This window comes from Rhinolophus hipposideros (assembly GCF_964194185.1).
Source record: "Rhinolophus hipposideros genome assembly, chromosome: X".
Lineage (NCBI taxonomy): Eukaryota > Metazoa > Chordata > Mammalia > Chiroptera > Rhinolophidae > Rhinolophus > Rhinolophus hipposideros.
Window position 1 is genome coordinate 9206236 of NC_138046.1, and position 19405 is coordinate 9225640.

At 44.9% G+C, this 19405-nt stretch overlaps 1 protein-coding gene across 14 annotated transcripts in view; it reads right to left on the reverse strand.

Moving 5' to 3' along the window:
• Positions 1-709: 709 nt before the first annotated feature.
• MTMR1 (myotubularin related protein 1) overlaps positions 710-19405 on the reverse strand; it is a 63212-nt gene continuing 44516 nt past the window's right edge. For 10 of the 14 annotated variants that reach the window (XM_081041967.1, XM_081041978.1, XM_081041966.1 and 7 more), the window contains 5 exons: positions 18919-19125; positions 14503-14595; positions 10258-10371; positions 6347-6523; positions 710-3003 (listed from right to left, as the gene is read on the reverse strand). In XM_081041967.1, the coding sequence (XP_080898093.1) occupies positions 2842-3003; positions 6347-6523; positions 10258-10371; positions 14503-14595; positions 18919-19125 (753 nt within the window). In that variant the 3' untranslated portion in view covers positions 710-2841. The remainder of the gene's footprint in view (positions 3004-6346; positions 6524-10257; positions 10372-14502; positions 14596-18918; positions 19126-19405) is intronic. The other 4 variants (XM_081041968.1, XM_081041976.1, XM_081041972.1 and 1 more) reach the window with 2 other exon arrangements.

The window sequence follows — 19405 nt, forward strand, 5'->3', positions numbered from 1 at the left end:
CTTGCCACTGAGGTGTCACTGCTTGGGACTATAGCTGCAATGACTGCACTATGGAGATGGACAGGGACCCCGGGCCTGTGTAAGAGTGACCCACAGGGGGCACTGTGGTTTCATCCAAGCACTTACAGCACCCGCCTCCAAGACCAGAATTTCTGCTATAGACTCCCGGTAGGGATGCTGGGCTTCTCAGAAGTCCACCCCATTTGAGGCACTAGGACTTGTGGCCTGAAAAGATGGCCCTGCCTCCTCAGAACTGCACCTGACTCAGGTGTCTCAGTCCTTTCCATGTCTGCAACATTTTCTGCAGGTTAAGTTCAAGGGCATTTCAGATTTGAAAATCAGACTACTTACCCATTTCAGCCAAGATACTCAAGACTTATGATAAATTGCATTTATGATTTAGTAAATGAATTAAATTATGAAAGGAAGTTTACACATAGCATGTTTTCCCAAAAATAAGACCTAGCCGGACCATCAGCTCTAATGTGTCTTTTGGAGCAAAACTTAATATAAGACCCAGTCTCATATTAAGTTTTGCTCCAAAAGACGCATTAGAGCTGATCCGGCTAGGTCTTATTTTGGGGGAAACAGGGCATTAACTATGCTTGACACATAATAAAATAACATGTATTGAATGTTTACTATTCCTAATTTTCCCCAAGGAGGAAATCTACCAAAATACTTAAAAACAGAGACAACAACAAAAAAAGACCACAGAGCAAACCTTATGACTTTAATTAGATTGAAATATAGTGCATCAGACGAGGCAAATACGATACTGTACCAGTTTTCAAAAATAAGAACCCTAAAGGTTTTACATTCTAGTATACTTAAATAAAACTGAAAAAAAGAATTGCTTAAGTAACAAAACTATACTTCAAGTTGTTTTAGAAACAGTTCTGTGCTAGGAACGTACAAAGGAAAATGGTCTGTTGTGCTGCTTTCAAATCGAATGTGACTTTCTGGGGCCCTGCGTGCAGGCTAGCTGACCTCAGCAAGAATAAGCCCACTCTGCTTCTGTCAATAGCATCCTCCAGTCCACACTAAGTTGAGTAGTCTTAGTGCAGCTGGGGGATTGAAGGGTATTTCTGGGGGGGGGGAGGGGAATGGGAAATGTCCTCATTTAAAAACAACTGTATCAATGAATAATCAGATTTTCCATTCATAAATAAGCTTTCAGATACGTTGGAAGCATAAATCAAAAGCTAACATCAATCAAACGATGATTTAGAAACAAATCCCCAGATGATAAAAATGGAGACTTCATCTTAGGTGACCAAATTACTTTGAAGAAGTATTTCTGATACCTTACGGATACCAGATCATTTACTAGAAGAATCAGAAAGTTCCCAGTTGAAAAAACATCTATTCTGTAAGTATTTGACTGTAAAAAACCTTTTTTAAAGAATATATTTGCAAAACGAAGGTCAATCTGTAGGACTTTGCATGGTACGCAATCATTTGAAACCAACCAGATACTCCAATGCAGTTGTACTTAGATCTGATCCTATGAGCTTCTGAGGCCCCCTGCCTTGGAAGGCAACCGTAATTCCAGTAGGGATGAGGGTCCCAGGGGCAGACATGGGCAGGGGGCGAGGCCTGCTGGGGTGGGCGCAAATGTGCAAGATTCTGATACGCCACACACGGGAGCTCAGTGCTTCAGTGCTAGTGGATGGACCAGTTGATTGCAAATCAGGTCCTGCCCATCCTGGTGGAGTCCTAGAGCCCCAAGTCAGTGAGTGAAGGCGCAAAACTGGGAGGAGAGGCCTGGCTGGCGGAGGTTGGCTCTGAGATGAGCAAACCAAGGGGTGTGCGTGCTATGCTTTTGGCAACTGAAACGACAGCACAGTGGTTGCTTTAAAATAATTGACATGAAGTCATATGAATAGACTGAGTTGCAGGGATCTCAGGAAAATGAGACATTTCAGACAGGCAGGTAACAGGAGAGGCCAGACTCACTTTGACACAAATGGGCGGGCGGCTGCAAGGTCAGACAGGCCAGGAGCTGCCAACAGTTCCCTGAAGGAGCCTGTGGGGACGTCAGCACCTGCGCAGAGCTGCCTGAGTCCTCGGTTTTCCCTCTGCAGGGATGGCTATAACCAAATCATGTTTCAAATGTACCACATAAAAGTTAGCACGAGCTTTGTTTGAAAAGAATTTCTCATACAGTCCAGTTAAGCAGATACCTCCTTGGGTGACTAGTCTAAACATAAAAAAGGACATAGGAAAATAAAGGCACATTTCTCTTTTTTAAAAATACCTTATATGTACACAAGAGTAATTGGTACAGGGGCCCCCGTGCATGAAGAGAATTCTAGAACAGAGGGCAATGCTCTGTTTACCCCCCACCCCCACATAGGTGATTTTAAAAGTTTTCAAGTTGTAGGAAGGAGCAGAAAGAAGCCACGTGGCTGGCAACGTAGTCTCTAAGTGACGGTGGTGGTTTTAATGACGGATCTACCTTGGAAAGAAATGGTGTGAGGCCTTCTTGAACCTCAGCGCTGCATTCCATTCACTATGGTTTCTCCCAAGCGACCCAGCGATAGAAAGGTGGGTCAACGGGACAGACAGCCACCCTGAGAAACCCGACAGGAGGGAAACTGGGTGTTCGCAAAACAAAGCGTACATGACAGTGGGGGCTGTCACCTAGTCATACACATGGTCACTGGTTGGAAGTGCCATCCAGACGCGGAGGGAACTGGGCCTAATCCTAAAAGACAAGATGACAAGCTGTAGCCGAGACGGGTCTCAGGACCCTTGCCTGAGTCACCGGGGAGAGCAGAGGAGCCGCAGGATGGCCTTGATGGCTGGACTCACCGGCACTGCCGTGTCTGGAGCCCGTCAGACTGAGGTGTGGACAGGCGTGATCGAGTGGGAAGGAGAAGAGCCCCGCTCGGATGGGGACGAGGCGCGTGTGGCCACCTCCCGCTGCAGGTCCTCCACTCTCTTTTGCAGCTCCGCCCTGATGGTCAGCAGCTCCTTGAGATTCTGATGGATCGGCATCTGTGGGTTTGCAGGGCACAGCTGTTAGCGGGCCACCATCGGGCACTGTGTTTCTAACACAGCCTGTCAGCACCAGGGCGCTGCCAACTGCACAATGAGGTCACAACCCAGACGGCCCCGAGCGTCCCAAGTCTCCTCGGCCTTTGACCCACCTGGCACCAGGCTACAAGGACCCCCTCCCCATGAGTTGGGGGCGTCAGCTGACCTCGTGGGGATGCTTTGGTCCCCCTGTGCTGTCCTGCCCGGCTTGGCCAAGTTCCCAGAGAGCACAAGCAGGTTCAGGTGAAAGCGCAAGCTGTGCGTCAGGCAACGCCACCGGTGCAGGCTGACAAAGGGACAGTCAGTCCTCAGCCTGGGTGGGAAATGCAACTGGCTTCCGAGCCGTGTTTCCATGGATGCCCGTCACCTCGTGCGCGCACACCTCCAATTTTGCAACTTTATAAATAGTTCTGCTGGCTAAAAATACTTCTGTTACATCAGCATTTTCTACAACTGGAATCTGTGTTTATGAGCTGGCAGAAGCCCCAGGAGAAGGCAGGGCCACTGGAGGGGAACCCCCTGGGAACACTGGTCCTCCACCCCTCCATGTGACCACTGCTGAACACCCTCCAATGGCTTCGGCAACAGCCAGGCCTCAAGGTACTGTGTGGTTTGACCCCAGCCTGCCTCTCCGGCTCACCTCTCACCAGGTCCTGCCTCCACTCCCCTATTGCATTCCAGAATCTTCCAAGTTTGCAAGATGCCATGCATGTGCTGTGCCTTCTTCCTGGGGCACTCTCCCCCCACCCTTTTCACACACATGCTTGCTTCATCCCACAGGGACCAGCGTAAAGAGTGTGTGCTCTGGGTTGGGGGCCTTTGGACTCTCCACCCTCACCAGGCTCGTTTGTTTCATCATTTGCATGCCCCCAAAACTGAGCAGGGATGCTAATGGTGATCAGCCTGTGTGGCGGGAAGGAGGGAGACAGACACGAGAAGGACAGAGACAAGAGAAGGACAGATGAGAGGGACATACACTAGAGAAAGGGAGAGAGAGACAGAGACAAGAAGGCAAGACAGATGAGAGGAAGAGGGACATATGGGAGACTGGAGAGTGGGACAGACACACTGAAAGAGCCAGAGACACAGACGAGAGGGAGGGGGTACAAGCAAGACACAGGGCAGCCAGGTGCGCCCACCTGGCAGGGTGGCTTGGTGACCAGCATTGAAGAGGCCGAGAAATTCCTGACTTGGGCAGGTCAGGGGAAGAAGGGGGGAAACAGCAATGTGGGAGTCTGATGGCAAAGAGCCCCACAACAAGAGAGTTGCCTTATTTGCTGCTGATCCTAAGGCTGCTGTGAGATAGAAAAATACCAAATAGGTCAAGAAGGATGCTGTTGCCTATTTGTGGGATCATCTGGTTCCAATCAGATGATGGATCGCTTCGCAATCAGGCTCCCATTACTAACACGCACGCATGTGAGCTCAGAGAGCAGACTGTGGGAATACACGAGTTCACACACACCCGGGGCCTGAGACAACCATACATCTCCACGCAGCCTTTTAGATCTTTTCTCTTACGTCTTCACCGACAATAAGTCAAATGCATGCTTCCTCAAGAAAATGCCCATCTAGGGGCCAGTCACCCCGTGGAGGCTAGCATGTCTGAGACACAAAAGGACACAAGCTGTCTGCTGGGCCCTCCCCCTACCCAGCCATCCTCTCCAGGCAGCCAATCTCACCTGTCTTCCTCAGAGGAAAGAGACGCAACCGGCTTGTGGCCCCTGCCTGGCCTCCCTGTCCCCCTTCCTCCTGTCTGCCCAGCCTGCTTCACTGTCCCCTGTCATGGACAGCCACACAGCCTTCTTGCTGATCCCTCTGCCACAGTCTTCATTGCCCCCCATCTCCCTTCCTGTCCACCTTAGTGCTACCACAATGAGCTTTCTAGAGTATACACCAGGTCTTGCTCTACAAACCCTGGTGGTGGTGTGGGGGGGGGGGCGGGAGGTGGCGCCCACAACACTGGAATCAAGTGCAAACCCCCAGAGATGCTGCATGCAGCCCTCTGCAGCCTGGGCCTGCTGACCTCTGGCCTCCAATGTGACCAAGGCCACTCCCCAACATGCTCTGTGTATCTTGCACCTAGGAGGTCTCCAAAACGTGCCTGTTGCATTGAGGATAAAATGCTGTGGCCCTTGGACTGCCTTCCACTTCTCCTTTCTGTGTAGCACGGTGCAGGGAGAATACGAAAAGCTGGACCACCTGCCTGCCACTCTCCCAGGTAGGCATTCATTTTACACTCGCACCTTCCACAAGGGCTCTGCAAGGCTCAAGACCTTGCCCCACATCAGACATTAAATCCCCACCAGAGACAGGATTTGGCCCTGGCTTGGGGGCAGCGTTCCCTTCCATGTCTGCACACACCAGGAGGCCTGGTGTGACTGACTCGGGTCACATGATGAGGCTTGGGCCACTCCCAAGAGGAAAGGGGAAAGGACGGTGTTTCTGAGGATGCTTTCTGGAGGCCACCGCTGATTGCTGACTGAGGCCATAGCACTCTCGGCAGACACCACAGAGCTAAGGCTGGACGCTCATCGGTACGGGGATAAGCCATAAACATTTGAAATGACTTACTAATGGCTTACTGGCCACAAATCGAGTTGAAGATCTGTATTAAAAACATTGACCACTGACCACAGAAGTGGACTAAATGTGTACTGTTTGTTTTCATGGGGTAAAGAGCTGAGACGGTTTCTCCAGCTTCAGAAGTTCTTCAATAAAGAAAATAGTTTTACCACACTTAAAAGTTAGCATTTTTGCTACTCAAAACGCACACGAAACCCAGAGCCCAGGTGGTACTTAGAACTATGTGCTCTGGCCAGCTTAGTGCTAAGACCCCATCACATCAATGTATTTGACCAGGGTGGCAGTGCTAACTGCCCTTGCGACTGTTGTAACATATGAAGCAGCAAGTGGTCCCTCGCACCACGTTAGAAATTTTCCTGGCACACGGTAATAGCAGTAGGGCCCTCATATAGTAAATGGAGGAGAATTTCAGGTCAGGAAAGGTTCCTAAAGAGGGTTCTCGGAGCACCAGCTATTGGCACTGCTGAGAGGCAGACGGCAGGGAAAATGTTTCCAGAGTCAGTGGGGGAGGGGACTGAGGGGTGGCCTGTGGGACACGGAGTCCATCAAACCACGATGGGTGGGGGCAGAGGCACAGGTACAGGGGAACACGAGAGGCAGAGGGCAGACAGCCTGCGGTATAATACACTAACACGTAGCACGCACACATTTCTGTAACACCATCTTTACCTGGACACAAAGACATGCTCTTTTGGAAAGAAGAAAACCAAAAAAATACCTGAGGCCTCATCCGTGGATTCCATCGCACATAGTAGTTTACCCATAATTCCAAATGACTCAGACTTGCAACAGGATATAAGACGTGGTTTTCATAATTCACAAAGAAGGGATTAGAAAATTCATCGAGCTGGCTATTGATATAAGACCATAAAGATACAGTCTTCGTATATACATCCTGAAAAACAAAAAAGGAATACCTTGAGATACATTCAACTTTTCTTCCTATCCTTACGAATTCATATTACATAAGAAAAGGACTTGAATAAGGAATGAAGTGAGTTCTAGCAGTGAAAATTCAGGCACATTTACTAGCTCTCACCCCCACCCCTCTACCATGCATCGCCTCATGCTGGGGATGACATGAAAACACACTGATTACTGTGCAGGAAAACGTATTGCTGAGTTAGGTCACATCTGGCGACTGCGTCTGTGTGAAGCCAGAATGAGAGCTTTCTAACAACCATGGGAGGAGGGAGTTCATCAATAACACATATGAGTACATCTCAAATTCTGGTTCGCAGTTTGCTTTTGTAACTCTTACTATTAAGGACTGTGGGTAGAATTTATAGATAAGATTCTTTTCAATGGAAAATCATGGGTATCTTGGGGAAAACGTGCCAGGTGGCAGGCTGGAGAGACCTTATATAGAGAAGTAAATATTAACATGTATCTCCCCACCACCCAATGTTACAGTACATTGTTCAGAAATGTTATGTACATTGCTCTTCCGAATGAAAACACCCAAACCCACAGGTATGGTGGGGCAGGTAAACATGAAACATGGATCAAGCACAGTGACAAAGTCCAAACAAGAAAACAATGAGGTCAAGAAGGTTTTCTACCACTCTGCTCTTCCCAAGCCAGCGGACTTCCTCACAAAGTAATCCAGACTCAGAAAATTCAGTTAGGACCTTTTCATATTTTATATTTATAAGAGAAACACCAGCAATAATTCAAGGGACCTCCACTAGCCAAAATAATCCTGAAAAAACAGAACTAATGTGAAGGTCTCACACTTCCCAATTTCAAAACTTACTACAAAGCTAAGCTAATCAATACAGGTGTGCTGGCAAGGGTGGATAGACATGGGGATCAATGGAATAGAAAAGGATACAGAAACAAGTCTTCACATTTACACTCAACTGATTTTCAACAAGGGTGCCAAAAATAGGGGAAAGATAAATAGGGGAAAAATAGGGGAAAAGAAAGTCTTTTCAGTAAATGGTGCTGGGACAACTGGATAACCACATGCAAAAGAATGAAATTAGACCCTTACTGTACTTTATATACATTAAATAACTCAAAAATGGATCATAGGCCTAAATTTAAGAGCTAAAAGTATAAATCTCTTAGGAACAAAACCACAGGCTCAAATATTCATGACCGTGGGTTAGGCAGTGGTTTCTCAGAAATGACAACTAAACCACAAGCAACAAAAGAAAAAAATAAATTGTATTTTATCAAAATTAAAGACTTGTTTCAAATGACACCATTAAAAAAATGAAAAGGCAATGCACAGAACAGGAGAAAAGTTTTGCAAATCATAACTGATAAGGGACTTGTATATATAAAGAATACATAAGGAACTTATGCAACTCAATAATAAAAAGATAAATAAGCCAACAAAAAATAGGGCAAAGGATCTGAATGAACATCTGTCCACAGAAGATACACACATGGGCCAATAAGCAAATGAAAAGATGCTCAACCTCACTAATCATTAGGGAAATGCACATCAAAAACCACAATGAGCTATCAGTTCACACCCAGTAGGATGGCTACAATCAAAAAGACACACGAATAAGTGTCTGCAAGGAGAAAATGGAACCCTCAGACATTGTTGATGAGAATGTAAAATGTCGGAACTTCTGTGGAAAACAGTCTGGGATTCTTCAAAAGATTAAACCTCGAGTTACCATATGAGCCAGAAATTCTACTCCTAGGTATCTACCCAAGAGAAATGAAAACATATGTCCACACAAAATCTTGTACATGAGTGTTCATATCAGCATTATTCATTATAGTCGAAAGTGCAAACAACCCAAAAGAGCCATCTGCTGATGAATGGTTAAAAAAAATGTGGTCTCTCATACCATGGAATATTATTCAGCCATCAGAAGGAAAGTGGTACTGACACACACTATAATGTGGATGAACCTTGAACACATGCCGAGTGAAATAAGCCAGTCCACAGGAGGACTAATATTTTATGATTCTACTTATATGAAAGACCCAGAAGTGGATCCATAGAGATGGGAAGTAGATTAGTGTTTTCCACGGGCTGGGGACAGGGAGGGACAGGGACATGACTGCTAATAGGTATGGGGTTTCTTTTTGGGACTCCAAAAATTTTATGAAAATTTTATGAAAGATGGTGGTAATATCTGCATACTCAATATACTGAAAACCACTAAACTGCACACTTTAAAAGGGTGAATTACATGGCATGCAAATGTAAAACACATAGAGAGTTGTTGTGTGTTTTTTTTTTTTTACTTTTAAGAGTACATTTTGGCAAAAAAATGAAAACAAAACATAAGGGTTTAAATTCTACATATGAACTTCATTCTCCTGTAGATTTTTAACATGACTTTACTGAGTTATAAGTTGCACACCATAAAATTCACTCTATTTTTTATTATTCAGACGTTAACAGGCCTACAGGAGTGTGGGTTTTAACCTGACCTCAGTGGGAAGCCACGGGGAGGTCTCGAGCAAAAAAGAGGCACATGGTGGGACTGGCGCCCTGGGTCGCCATGTTTGAGTGGACTGCAGGAGATCACAAATGGAGGGAGCAAAGTCTGTTTCTGGGCAGCTGCCTTAGTCCAGATGTGAGACGAGGGGGTTTGAACTAGGTTTGTAGCTGTAAAGCAGTGAGGACTGCTTAGATTAAGAATGTATTTGGGGGACAGGGCCAGGGCCAGCAGTGCACGCTGATGGACGGGAGATGGCAGCTGCAGTGAGGGCAAGAGAGGAATTGAAGACGGGCCCCTCTGTATTTGGCTTCAGCATCTCAGTGGGCAGAGGTGCCATATACTGAGATGCGAAATAGCAGAGGAGGAGCCAGATGGCATTGAAAGCCCTGAGACAGATGAAGTCACCTAGAGAAGAGGACCCAGGACTGGGCCCAGATGACTCCAAGTTTAGAAATGTGTTCAAAGGGAAGAGCCTGAGCGGGAGAGGCCAGTGAGATGGGGGAGAGAGGGTACGGAATAAGCGGGTGGTCAGCCGTGGAGAGGCTGCTGAGAGAGGGATGTGGGTGCCGGTGTCCTCCTGTTTCCTCCTAGGTGCTAAAATGTTCTCATATACTTTGCCTGCAGGCAGTATACTCTTCTGTTACCCAGAGAATAAGCTGCTTTTCTCCAACACTTCCCCACTTTTGATCATTTCTTTCTTTTATCCCAGAGTGAGGAGGAAAGGAAGAAGAGCTGAGATGTAACGGAGAGTCTTGATAGCTGCTCTTTACCAGCTTGCTGGAGAAGAAAGTAGAGCATGCTGCCCAGGGGGAGGTTTGGGACTCATCTACAGACTTCATTTTCCCAGGGCTTCATGTATCCTTCTGCCCAACAGCACAGAAAATGACAAGCAGAATCGTATCATTTTGGAGCTGGTATAGTGAAAAGTACGAGCTTGGAGTTTAGGGGGTGCAGGATCTAGTACTGACCCTCCAGAACTCAGAGAGCTGTGAACCCAGAAAGTAAGGGGCGTGGATCAGATAACGTGGAAGATCAGATAGCTGGGTTGGGCCTGGTGAAGTCAGGTGGGCATGTAGCGCAACCCCTCCTTTTACAGACAGCAGCAGGGCTAGACCCAAGTCCCCTCTCCATTCAGTACCCCTTCTACAGTGGCACTTCATGGGAAAGGCACCCGAGTAGCGGGAAAACAATGGACAGGCTGTAGCGCACTTACCTCTTTGAATCGCTGCTGTTCAGAGTTGCACAAGAAAGTCCCAAAGAGACAGCTATAAAGGTGATCCAAGATTGTAATCAAGAAGAGTTCATTAAACTCGAACGCTGAAGGAAACTTAAATGGAGAGAGAAACAAGGTTACAGTTCAATTTCTAAAACCTTGGTACAGTTATTTTGGTGAAAGTCAGCTAAACTGCAACTTGGAATATAGTCAAAGATTAAAAGGAAGATGGAGCCCACTTAACTATCTAGAGTTTCAAGCCCAAGCTTATAGAACTGGCTAAACCTGAAGCAACAAAACTTGCTGTACTTTTCAATGCCTACAAAAGCTTATGGAGCTCCCACTTCTTGCCATGATGGTAGAACAAAGCCCACATTCACCCTTCTGCCAGCAGCAACTAGAAATCTGGACAAAATATATAAAACAGCTGTTTTCAGAAATTGGCAATAGGCAGCATGGGACTGTGACCCCCAAGAGAAGGGAAACAAAAAGGAGAGTCCTACTATTGTCCCAGCTTTGCACCTGGAGGTACATTCTGAGCCACAGAGGAAGGCAGGGGGACCACAGGCACAGCATATACCAAAAGTGACTCAAGAAAAAGCAGAAAGTCTGTATCTATTAAAGAAACGACTCATAATTAAAAACCTTCCTACAGAGACAACTCTGTGAACATACACCCCTAAATCCTTACCAATATATAAGCAAATTAAACCTGGCAATACATTAAAAAGGGTACCACAACATGACCAAGTGGGGTTGATCTCAGGAAGGAAAGGCTGCTTTAACATTTGTAAATCAATAATGTTAGAAAAAATCAATTACTGTAATTCACCATATTAACAAAATAAGGAAGAAAATCACATGATCATCTCAACTGTTGTTTTAGGTAATTCTTACTAGGGTTTTAGAGAATCCCAACGAAGCCTTTTCTATCAAACTACAAAGTTTTTGCACAGCAAACTATCAACAAAACAAAAAGACATCCTACTGAATGGGACAAGATATTCACCAATGATACATCGGATAAGGGGTTAATATCCAAAATATATAAAAACTCATACAACTCAACGCCAAAAAAGCAAACAATCCAATTAAAAATATGGGCAGAGGACCTGAGTAGACATTTCTCCAAAGAGGGCATACAGATGGCCAACAGACATATGAAAAGATGCTCAACATCACTAATCATTGAGAAATTAAAGCCACAATGAGAATTCACCTTACACCTGTCAGAATGGTCATCATCAATAAGTCCACAAACAAGTGTTGGCGAGGATGTGGAGAAAAGGGAACTCTCATGCACTGTGGGATTGCAAATTGGCGCAACCACTATGGAAAACAGTTTGAAGTTTCCTCAAAAATTTGAAAATAGAACCTTATGACCCAGCTGGGTATTTAGCCAATGAAATCCAATACACTCCTGGGTATTTATCCAATGAAGTTCAATACACTAATTTGAAATGATTAATTGCAGCACTATTTACAAGAGCCAAGATATGGAAGCAACCCAAGTACCCATCAAGAGACGACTGGATAAAGAAGATGTGGTACATACATACAATGGAGTATTACTTGGCCATAAAAAAGAATGAAATCTTGCCATCTGCGACAACATCGATGCACCTAGAGGATATTATGCTAAGTGAAATAAGTCAGACTGAGAAAGACAAGTACCACATGATCTCACTTCTATGTGGAATCTAAAGAACAAAATAAACGGACAAAAAATATGTTTACTAACAGGACAGCAAGGCTTTTATTGACATAGTTTTAAAGTTGGATGAGTCTTCATTCCTAACCTGAGCCTGCGTTCTGGATCAGGGAGCTTGGTTGGGCTCATTCTAGCACCACTGACTTGGAGCCTTATTGTGGCCTAGTGGGCATCAGGTATGGGAGGTGAGGGTGGATGGAGCTTAGCCCAAGCCTCTCAGCATCCATGACACTGGGGCACAAGGGCTCCATCTTTATAATGTTGGGTCCGGACTGCTATTCACATTCAAAGGGCATTGTGGCATTAAATACAACTCAGAAAACATTTCATTAGGGGACACAACAATAGAATAATACACATGAAAGATTAAGTCTCTAATTTACAGTTTGTTTGGGCCTCTTCACCTGGAAACTATGCCATTTTCCTAAAAAGCATGGCTTCAAACACCCCATAGGAATCCATAATGAAATTCTACACCTCTTGAGGGACAAAAATATCAACAACTTACTAAACCTATCCAAAAGGACAGAGAGTCTATCAAAGTACGGCTGTTGCAGAATGTCTTTGAGACTCTTTTCTAAAGAGTCCCTCAATTACTTTTCCTTTTAGTTCTTCTTATATCAATTTGTGCACAGAAACTAGTTCACTTGATTCTGAGATTTCTGACAATTTTACATTGATTTAGCTTACTCGATTTAGCAGTAGGCAGCCTAAAAATAAGCTAATCTTGTTATATTAGCACATCTTTTCCAACAAGCTCTATCTCATTCACGTGTGATTTAATTGATAAAGACTGATTCATGTTTCTGCTTCTAATGCATTAACGATGTTATTTTTAAATAATTATACACATTTCATGGACAGAGTATTAGGGCGGTGAGAGGCATGTGAAATCTTCTAAATGAAACCCCTCATTTTTTTCCCTAAAAACCAATAAATGGTACAAAAATGATAGAGATTAGACATGAAAATAGGCACTAATCAACATGAAAAGTGGTAGTCGACTTGACGATATTATAAACACCCCCACGTTTCCCTAGGCATTGGGGAGGAATAAGTTGTTGTACATCTACAAAATCACTGCTTATCCCTTCAGAAGCATCAGAATTATTTTTTGTGTTCAACGTTTTTATGCAATTTTTCTAAGATGGATTTCATACTTTGTCTTAACCTGAATGTAACTATCAATTAATTTGAATGTAACCATCATTTGATTTTGTTACTGGCCTGCCATCAATGTGAACAGCAAGAAGTGCATGGCACACAAAACAGTGAGACTTCTGGCCACCCTCCACGCCTTTTGAGTATGTGCCCACTGATACCTGTCACTAGTACCAGGGTGCCTACCTTTGAGACCACCCCTTTTACCCAGTCATCCCTCTAACTGGTTGCTCTCAGTCAGCTGTGACCTGGCACTCAGATGCTGGTTAAGGGAGGCCCAACGACTCCGGGAATTTACTTTGGCTGCTCAGTCCTTTCCCGTTCACCCTCTGCCTTATTTCTGAAGGTATGTTTATGCTAAGACCCTTGCTACTCCAAGTGTGATCTGTGGACCAGCAGCACCACCTGGCAGCTTGTTAGAAATGCAAACTCGGGCTCAGCTCCCGAACAGTGGATCAGAATCTGCATTTTAATAAGATCTCTGGGGGATGTGTGTGCTTGTGAAAGTTTGAGCTGTACTGGTCTAGGGCAGAATCCTCTGGAGGGCTTGTGAAATCGTGTTGGGTGTTGGGCGTTGAGCACCCCTGCCTCCTGCCACCCCCTGCGTCTCTTTGTCTGGCTCTGGCTCTCTCTGATGTCACGTCCATTTCTCTGGCACGCTATCCCATCCTGAGGTTAAGTCCCCAGACTCAGGTTTGGATGTTGGAGATGAGGTGAGAAACAGCGCATGCCTTATGGTCTGCTTTGAACTGAAGCCCTCCGGGCCCAACTAGCTTAGGGAAGGGAAGGGGGACCCTGCATGGCCTCCTTGCTTACCAGGGCCCCGTGCATTGGCTTTGGGAACTAAGTACCAGGTGATGGGAACCTGGCTTTGGGAACTAAGTACCAGGTGATGACAAGATAGTCTGCGGCTTCCTCTCTGCCATGGGTCCTCAGGTTGGAGTGGCTGTGGGCTGGGGCAGGGTGTGGAGATTCCTGGATTCCCTGGTAAAATCCCCTTTTGGTGGCCTTTGGTCCCATCCCCATTTCTAACACCTGGCAGGATCCTACATTTCCAGCCGAGAAAGGGAGCAAAAGAGGCAGGATGACTGAGGAGCAGGCCTTGGTTTGCAGGGCAGGGGGACAGGATGACTGACAAAAAACACTTGCACAAAAAAAGGAATTTTTGATGTGAACTTGATTGCTTCTAATTTCCTGCTTATCTGTCTAAATGAATTAGAATCAAAATGAATTCTATAACAGAAGGGGTCATGTTTTCCACACACATCTACACATCTACATTTTGAATGAAGATGAAAGTTCATCTAAACTTCAACTTTAACATACGTTTGAATCACACTATATAGGTCAGAAATATACTTGAAATCTCTTACCTGTCTTATCATTTGCCAAACACAATCAATAAACTGAAGAAATATTGGGGACCGGTCAGCATCGGCGTGGTTGTCGTTGCCATGGCCCACTCGCTGAAAAGAAACGGGTTAAACATTTTAATGTCTGCCATGGTCCTCTCAAAAGGCACTTTAAATTGCCTGGTGACAAGAATCGTGTCTCACTTGTATGTCCCAAGACCTAACAGAATCCCTGGCACATAACAGGAACTCAAAAATGTTCCCTGACTTGAACTGACTTCCATTACTCTTAGGAAACAAGTTTTCAGTGTACTAAAGTTTTACATGTTGATTGTTTTATAATTTTCCTTTCAGATAGGTGGGATCAAGAGTTAAAAGCAAATGGCCAGCAAACTTTTCAGTCCAAAGGATGGGGGCAACCCCAGCCACCACACCAAGGATACAGTGTCACTGTGAGACTACCAATTAGCACCCCGTAAAGCATCATGACTGCCATTTTCTCCACAAGTGTAAAAACTTTTTCCCATTATTCCAAAATGTCAGGTAGTCTGAGAATAAAAATAGTGATTAACAACATACAAATTTTAAGCAATTCTACATGACTCGGAGAACCCCAAAATCTCACTCTTGAAATGGCAATGGGTAGAGTCCCTGCTCAAGGCAATCCGATATTGCATTTTTTTCCAGTTTTGAGATATAATTGACATTTACAATTGCATTTCATACCTTTTCATATTTTAGAAGATATTTATAGATTCATACTAAAAAGTAAAAGTTCATTTAAAACACACGAACATGACTGATAAAGAGCATTGAACATGTCAAGGTAAAAAACAGCTTAAGAGTGAGGATTTTAAGACAAGCTTCAAAGAATCTGAGGATTCAAATAAACTAAGCAAAAGGAAGAGAAAAAAACACATCATGAAGATATAATGGAATCACAACACAGAAACAGTGAGAATACTGGATCTATGAAATTGCCACCAGGAAAGACGTAAAAACAAGGAAATGACCAAGTCACTGTCAACACCTCAAAGTAACATTATATTGCCTTATTTTTAAAATTAATTGTGGTGAAATATACATAAAATTGGCCGTTTTAACCATTTTAAGTGTCCAGTTCAGTTATATTAAGTATATTCACATTGTTACGCAGCCATCCCCACCATCCATCATAGAACTTTTTCATCTCTCCAAACTGAAACTCGGTCCGCATCGAACGACTCCCTATTCCCCCTCCCCCAGCCCTGACAACCACCATTTTACTTTCTGTCTCTATGAATTTGACGGCTGCTCTAAGGCCCTCACATAATCAGAATCACACACTATCTGTCCTTTTGTGTCTGGCTTATTTCACTTAGCATCATGTCCTCAGGCTCCATCCATGTTGTAGCGTGTGTCAGAATTCCCTTCCTGTTTAAGGCTGAATCACATTCCGTTGTATGTAGAGACCATATTTGTTTATCCATTTGTCTGTTGATGAAAACTTCAGTTGCTTCCACATTTGGGCTATTGTGAATAGTGCTCCTATGAACGTGGCAGTGCAAATATCTGAGTCTCTGCTTTCACTTCTTTTGGGTATACACCAAAAGCAGAATTGCTGGATCATATAGTAATTCCATTTTTAAAGAACTGCTATACTGTTTTCCATAGCAGGTGTATACATTGCCTTATTTTTGTACTTCTGCCTTTGTGAAATGATTTGTGAAGCCTGCTCTTCAGTACTTAAGCCACCTAGGGAACAGTTTTACACCGATAGTTCACAATTTAGGATTCATTCTTTCAGACATTCATTCACTGAACAGACATTCACTGAACTCCTATGGTGTAAGTCATTAATGCATCTTGCCTGGCCCTCGGGATTCCAGGCATTTTCACGGTGTCTAGTAGATGCCAGGCCCTTGGCTAGGCACCGGGATAGCAAGACAAATGAGACACAGTACCTGTGCCTAATGAACAATTCATTGTTGGTCTAGTTGTGGGAGAAAGACCTATGAAGAACAAGGATAGTAAAGTGTTCCAAGGAGTATAGTGGGACCACAGAGGAGCAAGTGGTTGTCCTAAGATGGGGAGAAGAGAACAAGGAGGGAAAGTCACACAGGTCGGTCATGGAGAAGGTCTCACTTGAGATAAACCTCGAAGGACAGGAATGCACCTGCTTCCTGGCTGCCCAGGGACATATTATGTCAGAAGCAGTGAGGGATGCCATTAGTCACTGGGCACAGCTGAGGCTCAGAGGATGAGGCAAAGGAAGGGAAGCAAGATGAAGCTGAAAAGGTGGACTAAGGGCCACCAAGGGCCTCGAATGCCGTGCTGAAGAGTTTGCCCACAATCCCATGGGCCATTGCAGGCTCTGAGGGATTCACAATGGGGAGTGGCAGCCCCAGATCTGCTTGGAAAGCTCTATCTGGCTGCAGTCGGGACAACGGTTTGGAAGGATATAGGCAACAGAGAGGCTAGTTAAGAGACTGCCATAGTAGCCTCAAGGGAGACGGCCAGGCCTTAATTAAGGGGGCATCGGTGGCAATGGAGAGGAGATGACAGATTTGAAATATGTGTGTTTAATGTCATGGGGCTCGTTGAGATCAGCCCAAGGACCGAGCCCTGGGGCACCCCAGCATTAAGAGGTTGGGGAGAGAGGGAGGACCAGAAAGGGTAGGAGGAAATTCAAAAAGCTGTAGATGGCCAGTGAAGAGAGTGTTTCCACAAGAAGGGAAGAAGCAAGTGTCAAATGCTCAAGCCAAAGAAGAGAAGGACATGGTGGAGTGGTGGTCATTGGTGGCTGTGGCAAGAGCAGTTTCGAGGGGGGATTGTTAGAAGCAAGTCTGGCTGAAGAGAGTGACAGTGAGTGCCCACAACAGCTTTTGCTGAGGGATGACGCAACGAAGGAGTCTGTGATAAGGTTGAAAATAGTCACAGGAGCTATGACTTACCTGCACGGCCTGGATCAGGCACTACCCTCCACACCCGGTACAGATAAACACATTCCCACCCCACAGCATTCCATTTAATAGAAGGGAAACCAAGGCACAGAGAGTGAAGAGGGGGTGTCCACAGATGTGACAACAGCTCCCAAAGGGATGCCATAGCACTGCCCTTCCCTGTGCACCCCGAGAATGCAGGCACAGTGGGTACACTCAGCACCCTTACGGCTGGGGACACGGAAGTCCTCAAACTGCCCATCCTCCTGCTTTCCACAAGTGAGTCTGAATGGGATTGCAATTCAACACATAGATCAGACGAAACTCCCAACAGTTCAGCTGCCTGGACAGACGGGGAATTAGTTGCCATTTGGACTAAAGCACACATGGCAGCCCAAGAATGCCCTACCAGGTGACCCAGCAATCTCATTCCTAGATACATACCCCAAAGTGAGAGCAGGCTATTATGGGCTGAGTTGTGCCCCCTAAATTCACATGTTAAAATCCTAACCCCTAGTAATCTCAGAATGTGACTGTATGTGGAGGTAGAGCCTTTAAAGAGGTGATTTCAACAGGTGATTAAGTTGAAATGTGGCCATTAGGATGGGCCCTAAGCCAGTCTCACTGGTGTCCTTAAGAAACCTGGACCAGATACAGAGGGAAGACCACAATACAGAGGCAAGGGCAGAGAGAAGGCAGTCATCTACAAGCCGAAGAGAGAGTCCTCAGGAGAAACCCACCCTGCCACAACCTTGATCTTGGACTTCCAGCACCCAGAACTATGAGACAAATTTCTGTTGTTTAAACCATGCAGTCTGTGGTATTTTGTATGGCAAACCTTGTACACCAATGTTCATAGCAGTATTATTCACAATAGCTAACAATCCCAGTGTCTATCAACAGATGAATAAACAAAATGTGGTCTACGCATCCAGTGGAGTACTATTCAGCCACGAAAAGGAATTAAATCGATATAAACTACAACATGGATGAAGCTTGAAAACTTAGTGAAACAAGCCAGTCACAGAAAGACAAATATTGTATGATTCCACTTATATCAGGTACCTAGAACAGGCAAATTCATTGAGACAGAAGGCAGATCAGTGGTTGTCAGGAGCTGGGAGAGGAAGGAATGAAGAGTGACTGCTTACTGCGTACGGGGTTTCCTTTTAGGGTGATGAATGTTTTGGAACCAGACAGAAGTTGCAGAACATTGTGAATGTACTAACTGTCACTGAACTGTACATTTTAAAATGGTTAATTCTCTGTTATACGAATTTAACCTCAACTTTTATTTTTTAAAGGCATACCTACACTAAAAACTACAATAAAATCGAATGCCCTATCAGCAACATACAATGCCGAGGTCCATAGTGTTCTATTATAGCGATTCAGGTCTGATACACAGCACAAAGCCTGTGCACGTGTGCATGTGTGTGTGTGCACCTCGTGTGCTATGCACATGCATGTGACACAGCAAAACAGTCAAAGCATGAACCCCAGTGTGTCAACTTACCAGTGCAAACCTATGTCCAAAACTGATCCACTCCTTTTCTATGAGAGCCTCAAATCCTTTAATGGTGCGGTAATGACTGTCTAGCATCAGCATAGCCAGAGACGTCAGCTGGGCTGTTCGGTCCCAACCGTCGCTGCAGTGCACCACCACTGACGTTTTCCCAGATTCTATTTTATCAGCAATTCTTACTGCCCCAGCAAGAAGCATCTTCAGAAAAGAAGGCACATTAGAGCAAGCTGTAATTTCTATGATACCAAAAGCAATTCTGGGGAGAATGTTGAAAGTTCAGGTCAATGAACCAAACAAGAATGCAATCAATTGAGAATCACTAGGAAACAGCATCGTAGGAGGAAGGAAAAACCTTATACTAAGGAAAACTACAGCAGTAAATAGGGTCCTTTATTAAAAAGGCCACCAAGTACTTTAAAATCCCAACGTGAGGCAAGCATTATCCCTTATTGTATCACAAAAGCCCCCCAACAAAGAC